We start from the raw sequence: 13,150 nt of genomic DNA on the forward strand, positions 1-13,150 counted from the left end.
TAGTGAGGCTGCACGTCTTCACACGTGTGTCCATGCTGCCGCCCCTTAGGGAACTGCTGATGCTTCCAGGATATCAGTCTCCTGGCTTGTAAATGGGGAAAATAATAGCGCCTAGGATGGCACAGGATCACCCTAATCGCACAGGCGATTAAAGGAGGAATTATTAGTAAACTGCTGGGAACAGAGCCTGGGACACGGTGAGTGCTTGGGGACTGGGATCATTTATCGGTCACTAGGTTTCCTCTCCTGCAAAACACCTACACTTACCTCTTTACTTTGGCTTTTACTTCCCTTGTGAACACTGGATCAACCTGAAAGGAGACAAAGATGAATTTTAGGAAAAGCCGGAAGTGAATCTAAGTCTCAAGAGAATTGCAGATTATGGCAAAAGAGCCAAACCTAACAATTCAGAAAGGGAAAAAACAAATCAAATAGGAAATAATACCCCTGAGTCCAGCTACTACAAAGTAATAAAGAAAAGAGAAGGACTTGAGAGAAAGTTTAAAGAAATATACATATAGAGTCATCCCTCAGTCGTCCCACAGGGGGTTGGTGCCAGGACCCCTTCAGATACCAAAATCCGCGGATGCTCAAGTCCCTTATATAAGATGGTGTAGTGCTTGCATATAACCTATGCACATCCTCCTGTATACTTTAAATCCCTCTAGATTACTTACAATACTAATATAATATAAATACAGTGGAATAGTTGCCAAAGCACAGCAAATTCAAGTTTTGCTTTTTGGAATTTTCTGGAATTCTTTTTCTGAATATTTTCAATCCATGGTTGGTTGAATCCGCAAATGCAGAACCCACAGATACAGGGGGCCAACTGTATTCCTGTTTGGCCTGTAACATAAGAGCCTGGTGAAGCCCCAGGTACAAAAGCGCAGGAGCCATACACCCAACCCAAGGTCTTGAAACAGAAGTCATTTATAGTCAAGGGAGAATCGGACAACACAACACTTCACTGAAAGGATTGTCTGGTTCATTACAGTGGTGGATTTTGTCATAAAACCTTTGAGGCAGAAGGAGTTGGAACCCTTGGTACATCTAAGACAAAGGATCTGACCACATTAAAATTTTATTTTTAACAGGGAGCCTTCCCAGACACACAATTTTAAAGCCAAGGGCACATCCATGAGCTGATACATGGGAAACAAAATGTGGTCTGTCCATACAATGAAATATTATTCAGCCACAAAAAGGAATGAAGTATTGATTTATGCTACAACGTGGATGAACCTTGAAAACATGATGCTAAGTGAAAGAATCCAGACACAAAAGGCCATAAATTGTGGCTGTTTTTAATATGAAATGTCCAGAATAGACAATTCCATAGAGAAAGAAAGTAGATTAGTAGTTGCTAGGGACTGGGGGGGTGGGGAGAATGGGGAATGACTGCTAATGAGTATGGGATTTTTGAGGGGGTGATGAAAATGTTCCAGAATTAAATAGGAGTGAGGGTAGCAACACTTTGTGACTATACTAAAAACCATTGGATTATATACTTTAAAATGGTGCATTTTATGGCATATGAATTATATTCCAAGTTTTAAAAAGTCAAGTCCAGGTCTTCCCTGGTGGCACAGTGGTTAAGAATCCACCTGCTAATGCAGGGGACACGGGTTCGAGCCCTGGTCTGGGAAGATCCCACACGCCGCGGAGCAACTAAGCCCGTGTGCCACAACTATGGAGCCTGCGCTCTAGAGCCTGCGAGCCACAACTACTGAAGTTCATGCACCAAGAACCTATGCTCCGCAACAAGAGAAGCCACCGCAATGAGAAGCCCGCGCACCGCAACGAAAAGTAGCCCCCGCTCGCCGCAACTAGAGCAAAGCCCGCGCGTAGCAATGAAGACACAACCCAGCGAAAACTAAAAAATAAATAAATTAATTAAAAAACCAAGTCCAACTTTTTAATTAGTTACAATCTAATATGCTTGAGTCTGCATTTCACTCTTATTTCACATCTGGAGGACATGTGTCCTTTGGGACAGGCACCGTGTTTTGTCCTATTGTATCCCTGGTGGTCAATGTTTGTTGAATTAATGCAAAAATTAATAGCAGTGTTTTCAAGCTGATCTGCTATACCAACATTTTTGACACCACGTGTTTTCAAGCAAACTTGTATGTACATATCCAGAGGCCAGAAAGAGAGGCGGTACAGGCTGAGAGGGGCTCTGGAGACAGATCACCTGGGTGAAATCCCCCCAAAACCAGTCGCTAGTCACATGGCCGTGCATACATTAATGGATGTCTCTGGGCCTTGGGTTCTTCATCTCATAAAATGAGAAACACGTTCAGTGCTTACAGCTATTTCTGAGACATAGTAACTGCTCTACAAGCAGTAGAAGAAAACAGAAAAGAATAAGAATGAAATCTGCAGATGGCACCACTAACACAAAAATATGTATACACTTAATCTCAAATGTGTACTTTCCCATTGACACTGCCACATTTCTCAGCAAGAGAAAGACACCGGAACACCTGAAAGTAATCATCGCATCCACAGAGGAGCACACCTTATTCCCAACCATCAGAAGCCAAACTGTAATACTCCTTGTGCACAATGAGCTCTTCCCAGGTAAATTTACTCACTGAGGTACCAAGAGGATCTTAAGGGATACCTTTCCATCTGTCACAGCGTTCCTCTAAGCCTAGTTAGGATGGAGCTGCAGAATATATTTATCACAGCTGGTTCATCCAACTGCAAACTCTTCAATGAAACAATCAATAGACTGGTTGTGCCCTGCACCACCCTTCCAATGGTTTTATTAACAATGAAAACAATTTTAAAATAACTGACAAAATATTCTTAAATTTATGCACGTGTAAGACAAAAGTCTAAACGTGTCTTCAAAGATAGAGGCAGGGCTTCCCCGGTGGCGCAGTGGTTGAGAGTCCGCCTGCCGATGCAGGGGACACGGGTTCGTGCCCCGGTCCGGGAAGATCCCACATGCCACGGAGCGGCTGGGCCCGTGAGCCATGGCCGCTGAGCCTGTGCGTCCGGAGCCTGTGCTCCGCAACGGGAGAGGCCACAACAGTGAGAGGCCCACGTACCGCAAAAAAAAAAAAAAAAAAAAAAAAAGATAGAGGCAGATGAGGGTGTAAACACATTTTACGAATGCAGTGTCTGCCAGCTTGTCCTGTTATTGCTAATGAGCTTAGAAGTGAAAGCAAATTCACACGTCACCAGTAGGTACCAGGAATTACAAACCAAGTCAGTTTAATGAATATGATATCCCTAGAGAGCTTATCATACTAACTGAATAATTCTGTGTTTTCCGGAAACTTCATTTAAGTTCCATTTGGCAAGGAAATGCTGTGTGTGTGTGTGTGTGTGTGTGTGTGTGTGTGTGTGTAACCCCAAATCCTTCAAACTACTCATACGCCCGAGATGTATCCCAAGGAACCAGAAATGCAAAGCTCACTTACATCCCCGAGATCATGACATCACTTTGACGGCAAACACAGCAAATCTGGATGCCTAAAGAAACTGAAATTATTCCTAGACTTTTTTTATAGCTTAATTTATTTTAATAACAAACTTGCAGGAAGAGTACAGAAGACACAAACCACTGAACACATGTATGGAAAGCAACTCAGAAAAGCGTCGTGAATGGATGGACTCTACCGTACGATTAAAATGCTGCAAAGACCATTTAGTGGCTGTCAGCTGGAAATTTACTTGTTTTAAATATCATACGGTATCGCTTTATATGGAATCTAAAAAAATGATACAAATGAACTTATTTACAAAACAGAAATAGACTCACAGACCTAGAAAACAAAACTTTCCAAAGGGGAAAGGGAGAAGGGGAGGTATAAATTAGGAGTTTGGTATTAATAGATACACACTACTATATATAAAATAGGTAAACAACAAGGTCCTACTGTATAGCACAGGGAACTATACTCAATATCTTGTAATAATCTATAATGGAAAAGAATCTAAAAAAGAATAGAGATACATATATGTATATATGTGTAACTGAACCGCTGTGCTGTACACCTGAAACTAACACAACATTGCAAATCAACTATATTTCAATAAAAATTTTTTAAAAAAGAAATTTACTTGCTTTAAGAAAATCCAAACGCTGGCATTATCCAGAATATTTTAACAGGTTTATTAATAATTTTTATAAAATTCAACTTCTGAAACTTGTTTGCTGAAACATTATGACCTGAATTACTGTCTCTGCTTTTACGTTAAAAATTCACATACAAAATGAAAATGGAAAAACTGCCCAGCTCTGATTTCTGCCCCCTATTTTTCCACTCAACAATCATACACTTAGGTACCTTTTGCGTCCATCAGGGGAAAAATTTTAACGTTCCGAACTATCAAACAAGAAGAGAATTTTTTTTAAACAATGTTCCCATCTGGGTCATCTTAAGCATGTTCTCGGTGTAAGCAGCATGCTGGCTGGGTGTCCTTTGGCCTAACTATTACACATTGGGCATGGATCGCAGACGGGCTGGTGTCTTCCAAAGAGACCACCAGACGGGCCTTGCTGGCCTCTCTCAAAGCACGGATAGCTGCACTCTGAACGTGCAGATCTGTTTGGAAGTTCTGAGCAATTTCTTGCACCAGACACGGGAAGGAACGCCTGCCAATCAGAAGTTCAGTGGACGTGATAACGTCTTGTTTCCGCGAGCTACTAGTCCTGTAACGATGAGTTTCTTCACCTCTCCACTATAGGGCGCGCTGCTGTTAGTTTATGTTATTGAAGTAGAGCTGATTTACAACGTTGTGTTAATTTCTGCTCTACAGCAAAGTGATCCAGTTATATATATATATATATATATGTATGTGTGTATATATATATATATATATGTAACCTTCATATTCTTGATACTGAACATAGTTCCCTCTGTTCTACAGTAGGATCTTGTTGTTTATCCATTCTGTATGTAATAGTTTGCATCTGCTAATCCCACACTCCCACTCCATCCCTCCTCCACCCCCCAACTCCCCCCCCCGCCCCCCGCCCCGGCAACCACAAGTCTGTTCTGTGTCTGAGTTTATTTCTGTTTTGAAAATAAGTTCATTTGTGTTATACTTTAATTCCACACATAAGGGATATCATATGATATTTGTCTTTGTCTGACTTTCTTCACTTAGTATGAGAAGCTCTAGTTGCAGCCATGTTGCTGCAAATGGCATTATTTCGTTCTTTTTTATGGCTGCGTAATATTCCATTGTATGTATGTATGTATATATATATATATATATATACCACATGTTCTTTATCCATTCATCTGTCGATGGACATTTAGGCTGTTTCCATGTCTTGGCTATTGTGAATAGCGCTGCTATGAACATAAGGGTGCATGTACCTTTTTGAATTATAGTTTTTTCCAGATATATGCCCAGGAGTGGGATTGCTGGATCATGTGGTAGCTCTATTTTTAGCTTTTTAAGAAACCTACGTACTGTTCTCCGTAGTGGCTGCACCAGCTTACGTTCCCACCAACTGTGTAGGAGGGTTCCCTTTTCTCCACACCTTCTCCAGCATTATGATTTGTAGACTTTTTGAGGATTGCCATTCTGACCAGTGTGAGGTGATACCTCATTGCAGTTTTGATTTGCATTTCTCTAATAGTTAGCGATGTTGAGCATCTTTTCCTCTACCTGTTGGCCATCTGTATGTCTTCTTTGGAGAAATGTCTCTTTAGGTCTTCAGGGAGAACTCTCGCAAGAGGCTTTTGTAGTCAGTTGCTTCCTGGGGGCTTCACCCTCCGTGGACTTGCAGGCAGTCATTTTTGCAGGAGCCACTGTAGAGAGACCTTCTTACTCAGCCCCCTTGTCCTTAGGCTGGAGCTCTGCAAGCTAGGGGCAACAGTGGGGTTACAGAGGGATACAAGGAGCTACAGACACAATGCCATTGCTAGAAAGATCTTTAAACAATAAACTCAAAGTCATGCATGATTTATTGCTTACTGCTGTTGTTAACAGTCAGTACTCACTCGCTGCTTACTCTGGGCCTAAGCTACGCCAAGTCCTATGTGTGCATTACTTCTTGCCAACAATCCTGCCATCATCATCCCCACTTTAGGAGGGAGGACAGTGGAGCTCAGAGAGCTGGTGTAACTTGGCCAGGATCACACAGCTAGGAAGGTGCTGCGCCAGGAGTCAAACTCAGGCAGTCTGACTCTGGAGATGGCACTCTTACCCAAGTTTCACTGCCCCTCTGGTTTCTACTCAAAGGATTTTTATCATATAGTTTATACAAAGCCCATGTGGGTTATGGAACCCCTACCTACTTACTTATTTATGTAACAGGGAAGAACAAATCTGACTCCATATGGGATCTGTTTCTTTTACTTTAACTTTTGTATTCTATTGTTTTTGCTACAAGTTAAGAATGTTGCCTGTAGCCTGAAATATACAAGAGCCCATTCTTAAAGCTATAACACTTTTCCATTCATATGGAGATAAGAAGCTGCAGAACAGAGAATATAACATTTGTCCTGTTGGAAGTTTACAGGAACAGCGTGATCTGACTTTCACGAACAGCTGCAAGAACAAAGGATTCCAAGAAGTCTGTGACAACCAACCACTCCCCTCCACTTTTAGTATAAAAGAAGCCTGAATTCTAACTCAGGTAAGACGGCTCTTTGGGACACTAGTCCACCATCTTTTCGGTCTGCTGGCTTTCCAAATAAAGTTGCTGTGCCTTGCTCCAGCGACTCGTTTCTTGATTTACTGGCCTGTCCGTGCAGCGAGCAGTATGAGCATGGACTCCGTAACATTTACTCTCCACTTCTCACCTCTCTCCTAATTGCATGTCTTTCTTTCCACCAGGAATGCCACCCTCTATCCCTAAAACCCATTCATCCCCCAAGGCACAGACAAATGTCAACTTTTGGAGAAACTTTGCCCAGTTACCCAAACCAGAAGTAACATCTCCTCCCAAAGTTTTCTACCCTCTCCCACCAAAAGTGGGCCTACTTTTTGGGGTACTTGTCCATCTCTTCTCCTTAGACATGTTCACTTTCCTCCCAATGTCATTCTAGTTCTGTACTGGCTCTACCTTTCCATTTCCCACTTCTGATCCTTTTCATTCAAATTATCCTAAACCATTGAATTGCATTATAACCCTAACATCCCATCATGAAAAGATAAACAGTGCAATGAAAGACTTCTTTTGGCAATACATATTAATTCTGACATGCATGTTTTACTTATGATAAATTTTAGTTAGAAATTCTTCTTGTTTTTAATCTTTTTTAATAAACTTATTTTATTTAATTTTGGCTGCATTGGGTCTTTGTTGCTGCATGCGGGCTTTCTCTAGTTGCGGCGAGCGGGGGCTGCTCTTCGTTGTGCTGTGCGGGCTTCTCATTGCGGTGGCTTCTCTTGTTGTGGAGCATGGGCTCTAGGCACATGGGCTTGGTAGTTGGTTTCACGGGCTTAGTTGCTCTGCGGCATGTGGGATCTTCCTGGACCAGGGCTTGAACCCGTGTCCCCTGCATTGGCAGGCAGATTCTTAACCACTGTGTCACCAGGGAAGCCCCACTCTTTTTAATTTTTTTTAACACTTTTCTGCTCTCATGATTAACTATTTAGGGGAAAAGAATTCATGAAGGGAAAAATTTTTTTTTACAAGACAGCTGAAATACCTAACCCTTTAACTACAATTTTGAAGGTATAACAGCAAGTTTCAAGTTGAAAGTACAAACTGCATTAAACTTTTCTGGGTCTGTCTTCCGCATCAGTTCATTTTCAAATCTCTTAGTGAAGCCAAGGGGAACAAAACACAAGGCAAAGAAAACAGAAAGGTAGATATTTTTATTTAATGAAAGCACATGTTATGAAATTTTAAAAAGTGAAAGCACTGCAAGCAGCAAAGAAAATTCTCATTTCCTCCTTCTAAGCTTATTTACTTTCTAGCAAAATATATTGTCTCAACTCCCAGGCTTAAGGAAAATCATCTTTGATATACGAAGTTATGGTGGAAAGTCATTAAGCTGTCATGCTCGAGCCGAATGTTCCTACCACACTGCTTATCAAAGAGTATCAGAAAATGCACCCACTCCGGCCCCCCCGCTGCGAGCAGAAACCACATGCTTTGCTGAGATGGTTGGACCAAGAGATCAAAGAAGTTTTAATAGAAAACCAATGCCTTAAACCATTCTGCAGCTAAAACAGAATTCTAGCATGTCAACACAGAAAGGAAACATCAGCACAGAAAGTTCTTTCATTTAATGCCTGTACAATGCCGCCTACAAACCAGGCACTGGGCCAAGTATGCACTCATTTTGGCCTCTCAAGAAATGATGAGGCAGGTTACATTCTCTCAGTCACACCCACTTTACAGATGGGGAAAACTGAGGCCCAGAGCAGTGAAGTGCACCCAGCTAGCACACAACCACTCTGCTACACAGCCATGCAAGACTACACTTTGCCTGACACAGATGACGCAATCTTGGTCCAAAGGTGTTAACTAACTTGCCAGCAGTAAACAAACAGTAATGAAGGATTAGATAGACTTCACAGGGGACTGAGATCCTGCTTTTTGAAATGTTCTTGCTAAGAATGACCACAGAAAGAAACATATGTATCGCATCTAAAATATAAAGCACACACAAGAACGTTTACTCTCCTATTTTATAAATCGTTGGCAGAAGGGTAATGTCACTCAAAAAGCAGAGCAATACTATTCCAAAGAAGAGTGTGATAATTGCCTTCTGAGTCCGGCCATTGGACATGGCAGGAACAAATGTGAATGCTGTATGCAGTCCAGGCCCTGGGCTCCACTGTCCTGGCAGACACACCTCTAGCCTGCACTGATTCTGTTAATATGTCTTGAAAAAGAGCTCAGCCTATTATCAGGGAATAATCGCAGTGCATGCAGCAGTGACTCCCTCTCTCTCTGTTCACGTCTCTGTGCGGAGCCTGGTCAGACCCGAGACCCCAGTGAAGACCTGGCTACGCAGCTCAGCCAGTGCCCCCTTGGATGCCGCATCAGTCCAGCTTCAGCCCGAGGGAATTTATTAGGAGGTGACAAGGGCTACTAAGAGAATTGTCGCGGAGGCTGAAGACCAGGTTTGGCTGCATCCATTTCTCAGTCTCTGGATCTTTCTCTTCAAGGTCCACGGTCCAGTGTGGGTTACATCCGCCATTTTGTAAGGAGAGGAACGGGCACCTGATTCCATTTCCACCAGACCACATACAGTGGGAGGAGTTGAGGGAGACGCCCAGACGAAGCGCAAGAGGTGAAATGGATGCCAAATAGTCAAAGCAAAAAGTGGATGAGCATTGCATATGCAGATTACCTGTTTGTTTATACGAGTGATCAAACAAGAACTGAATACTTTCATAGGTCACTTAATGGAAATCAATGTTGCCATTATGTTTGGTCCCTGGTGTTTATTCAGTGATTTTCCCTCAGGGAAAGAGTGTTCTTGGCAGTGACAATGGTGCTCAGCTGTAATTTAATGTAGCAATTACCCCTTATTGCATCATCCTTTGATGCAATATGCTGACTTTTGTAAGTAAAACTTCAATAGGCTTGGATATCTTCATTTACTTCCGTGTTCATTTACATGAACAGTATGTATATTGTTGTATATATGTACCTTCATATGTATATGTATGAATACATATACACATATGCATATATATGTATGTATATTGTCTGGGAGGAAGAAATTTTCCTCTCCCCTTCGAGGTTCTTCTGGCTGGTCTAAGAATTAAATTGACGTGAGACAGATGAACAGGAGAAAAACAAACACAAGTTTAATTACATGTATACATGGGAGAGACCCAGGAAAACTAAGTTATCAGCTAAAGACAGAAGAGGGTGTTGAGGGTAGGGGTTTGGGACCTCAAAGTGAAGGAAGGCAATTCACATGGAGATGGAAAAGCAAATGTTTGGTGAACAAATGTTTGCTGGGACAGGCAGAGACAATGGGCCACAGAGGAATTTAACAAACACACCTTGCTGGGCTCCTCCGTCTCCACACCTAGTTCATACTGTGGTTTCCTATGGTGATGCTCCCTTCCTGGTGCTCGATGGACTTTCTCTGGGCAGTTAGGGGGAGGGTCAAAGGTTCTTCCTGAGTCTTTTGGGCCTTGATTGTTTATAGCTAGAAATAATAATAAGTAATAATCCACATGCCAAAGAGACATTTTGGGGTGGCAAATTTCACTCTCTCACTATATATATATAATTTTATTTACCTCCTTGTTCATTCCTTCAAGAAATACTTACTGAGTGTCACTGTGCTGCAGGCACATGGACACATCCCAGTGAATAGAATAGACATGGCCCCTTTCCACAGGGAGCATGCAGTCTGGTTAGGATGACAAACAAGAACAAATAATGGCCACATTGATTCCCATTAAGTGACTTATGAAAGTATTCAGTTCTTGTTTGATCACTCATGAAAACAAACAGGTAATCCACAGATGCCATGCTCATCCATGTTTTGCTTTGACTATTTGGCATCCATTTCACCTCTTCCGCTTCGTCTGGGCGTCTCCCTCAACTCCTCCCACTGTATGTGGTCTGGTGGAAGTGGAATCAGGTGCCCGTTCCTCTCCTTACAAAATGGCGGATGTAACCCACACTGGACCGTGGACCTTGAAGGGAAAGCTTCAGAGACTAAGAAATGGATGCAGCCAAACCTGGTCTTCAGCCTCCACAACAATTCTCTTAGTAGCCCTTGTCACCTCCTAATAAATTCCCTCGGGCTGAAGCTGGACTGATGCGGCATCCAAGGGGGCACTGGCTGAGCTGCGTAGCCAGGTCTTCACTGGGGTCTCGGATCTGACCAGGCTCCGCGAAGAGATGTGTACAGAGAGACAGGGAATCACTGCTGCATGCACTGCGATTATTCCCTGATAATAGGCCCTAATAATAGGTTAGTGAATAACAAGTAACTAACAGAGTCAATGCAATTTTGTACTAAGAGACCCTGCACATGACCTGGAAAGGCTACAGTCCTCCAAAAGTGTGTGATTTAGACTTAAAGAGTTTACTCAATCACTGAGCTTAGCAGTTAACAAAGAAAAAGATGAATGGAAGGAGAGTGTACTCACAGTAGATGTCAAAAATAACTGTAATACTCAGGGTGCTTGATCTGCTCTAAGAGATAAAGGTTACAAGATGAATCTTAATGTGTCCCAAGATTTGACCTCTGACCCACTACTCAAATCTATTTCCAAAAGATCAGCATATTAACCCATAACATTGTAGCAAATATTCAATGTCAAATGTAAAATCCTTTTAGTCTCCTCCTACATCTGAATTCAAAAGTGATGCTGGGGGCTTCCCTGGTGGCCCAGTGGTTGAGAGTCCACCTGCCGATGCAGGGGACACGGGTTCAAGCCTTGGTCTGGGAAGATCCCACATGCCACGGAGCAACTAGGCCCATGCGCCACAACTACTGAGCCTGTGCTCTAGAGCCCGCGAGCCACAACTACTGAGCCTGCGCTCTAGAGCCCGTGAGCCACAACTACTGAGCCTGCGCGTCTGGAGCCTGTGCCCCGCAACAAGAGAGGCTGTGATAGTGAGAGGCCCGCGCACCGCGATGAAGAGTGGCCCCCGCTTGCCGCAACTAGAGAAAGCCCTCACACGGAAACGAAGACCCAACACAGCAAAAATTAAAAATAAATAAATAAAGAAGCTTTCATATAAAAATAAAAAAAGTGATGTTAAATTGAATTCTTGATGCTGAAAACTGATAGATGCTTGGAAATCTTATAATGATAGTGAGGAAGAGCTTGGGTCAGAAGAAGGATATCTGAGCCAGACCAAGATGTGGGGAGGGAATCTTTCACTGAGGAAGCAGCCAATGCACTGGCTTTCAAGAGGGAATATATGTAGTGGATGGAGAGAAACACACACACACACACACACACACCACCAAGCATGGCCCAAGTCAGTGTTGTCCAAACTTCGATCAGGGAGCACGTCATGAAATCAATTTTGGAATAAAAATAACCTTTGTTTTAATGACATGGAATAGCAAAGCAGAGACATAGAACAGGTTTTTTAAAATAACAGTGTGTGAAATACATGAAGCAAGAGTATTGTTTAATAAAGCTTGTTTCTGGTGCGTGTGTGTGTGTGTGTGTGTGTGTGTAGTGGGTCACTAGGTAAAACGTGCAGGAGTTGGCTTTACTTGATGTCTGGCCGTGGTAAGAGCTTTTTTATAGAAATAGGCAAACAGGGCTGTTAGAAAACAGGGGGTCCCACCCCACTCTCCCCAACAGAACCGTTTTTAAACATTGACCAGCATATCACTGGTTATGGAGAAAAAGCAAACAAACATAAAACTTAACAGACACTAGCCTTATCTGAATTACTGGAGGATCTGAAATGTGTGTCTACATACATTGGTTTTAAATCTTTTGGGCAATTTTCTGGCGGTTCAGTGGTTAAGACTCCGCGCTTTCACTGCCGAGGGCTGGGGTTCGATCCCTGGTCGGGAAACTAAGATCGCACTAGCGGTGTGACATGGCCAAAAAAATAAAAATAAAAATCTTTTGTAGGGAAGAGGGAATCAAGAAGGAAACAAGAGGTTTGAAGGAGCTTGTGACTAATTGGATTCTAAGTACTGCCTTAGAAATTTAGAAACTCAAATTATTCTGTCTGCTAAGATGACACTAAGGTGTTTGCTGTAATGGCTATTGTAATGGCTCTTTAGATTTGATAAAGACCTTTTACAAGGCAGGGATATTCCTAGGGGCTGAATGTTTGTGTCCCCCCTAAAATTCACACGTTGAAATCTTAACCCTCAAGGTGATGGTTTTGGGGGGTGCGGTCTTTGGGAAGTGCTTAGGTCATGATGCTGGAGCCCTCATGAATGGGATTAGTTTTCTTACAAAAGACCCCAGAGGGCTCCCTCGCCCCTTCCACCACGAGGACACAGCAAGAAAGGAAGAGCCTCCTCACGACAACATGACCATGCTGGCACTTTCATCTTGGACTCGCAGCCCCCAGAAGTGTCAGAAATAAATCGCCGTTGTTTGTCGGCCACCCCATCTGCGGTCCTTGGTTATAGCCGCCCGGATGGACCAAGACAGATGAACACTAGTCAGGTCCACAGCCTTCGCTTCTGCATTCAGGTCCGTGCAAGGCTGAGAAGGAGGCTGCATCCCTGCAGGCAGATTTAGATCTGGAAGATCCAGT

At 42.8% G+C, this 13,150-nt stretch overlaps 1 protein-coding gene across 2 annotated transcripts in view; it reads right to left on the minus strand.

Moving 5' to 3' along the window:
• GLT1D1 (glycosyltransferase 1 domain containing 1) overlaps positions 1 to 13,150 on the minus strand; it is a 93,769-nt gene that overhangs the window by 26,536 nt on the left and 54,083 nt on the right. For both annotated transcript variants that reach the window (XM_081251727.1, XM_081251728.1), the window contains exon 9: positions 268 to 311. In XM_081251727.1, coding sequence (XP_081107853.1) covers positions 268 to 311 — 44 coding nt within the window. The remainder of the gene's footprint in view (positions 1 to 267; positions 312 to 13,150) is intronic.

This window comes from Mesoplodon bidens, assembly GCF_964165515.1.
Source record: "Mesoplodon bidens genome assembly, chromosome: 13".
In the NCBI taxonomy this organism is placed as follows: Eukaryota; Metazoa; Chordata; class Mammalia; order Artiodactyla; family Ziphiidae; genus Mesoplodon; species Mesoplodon bidens.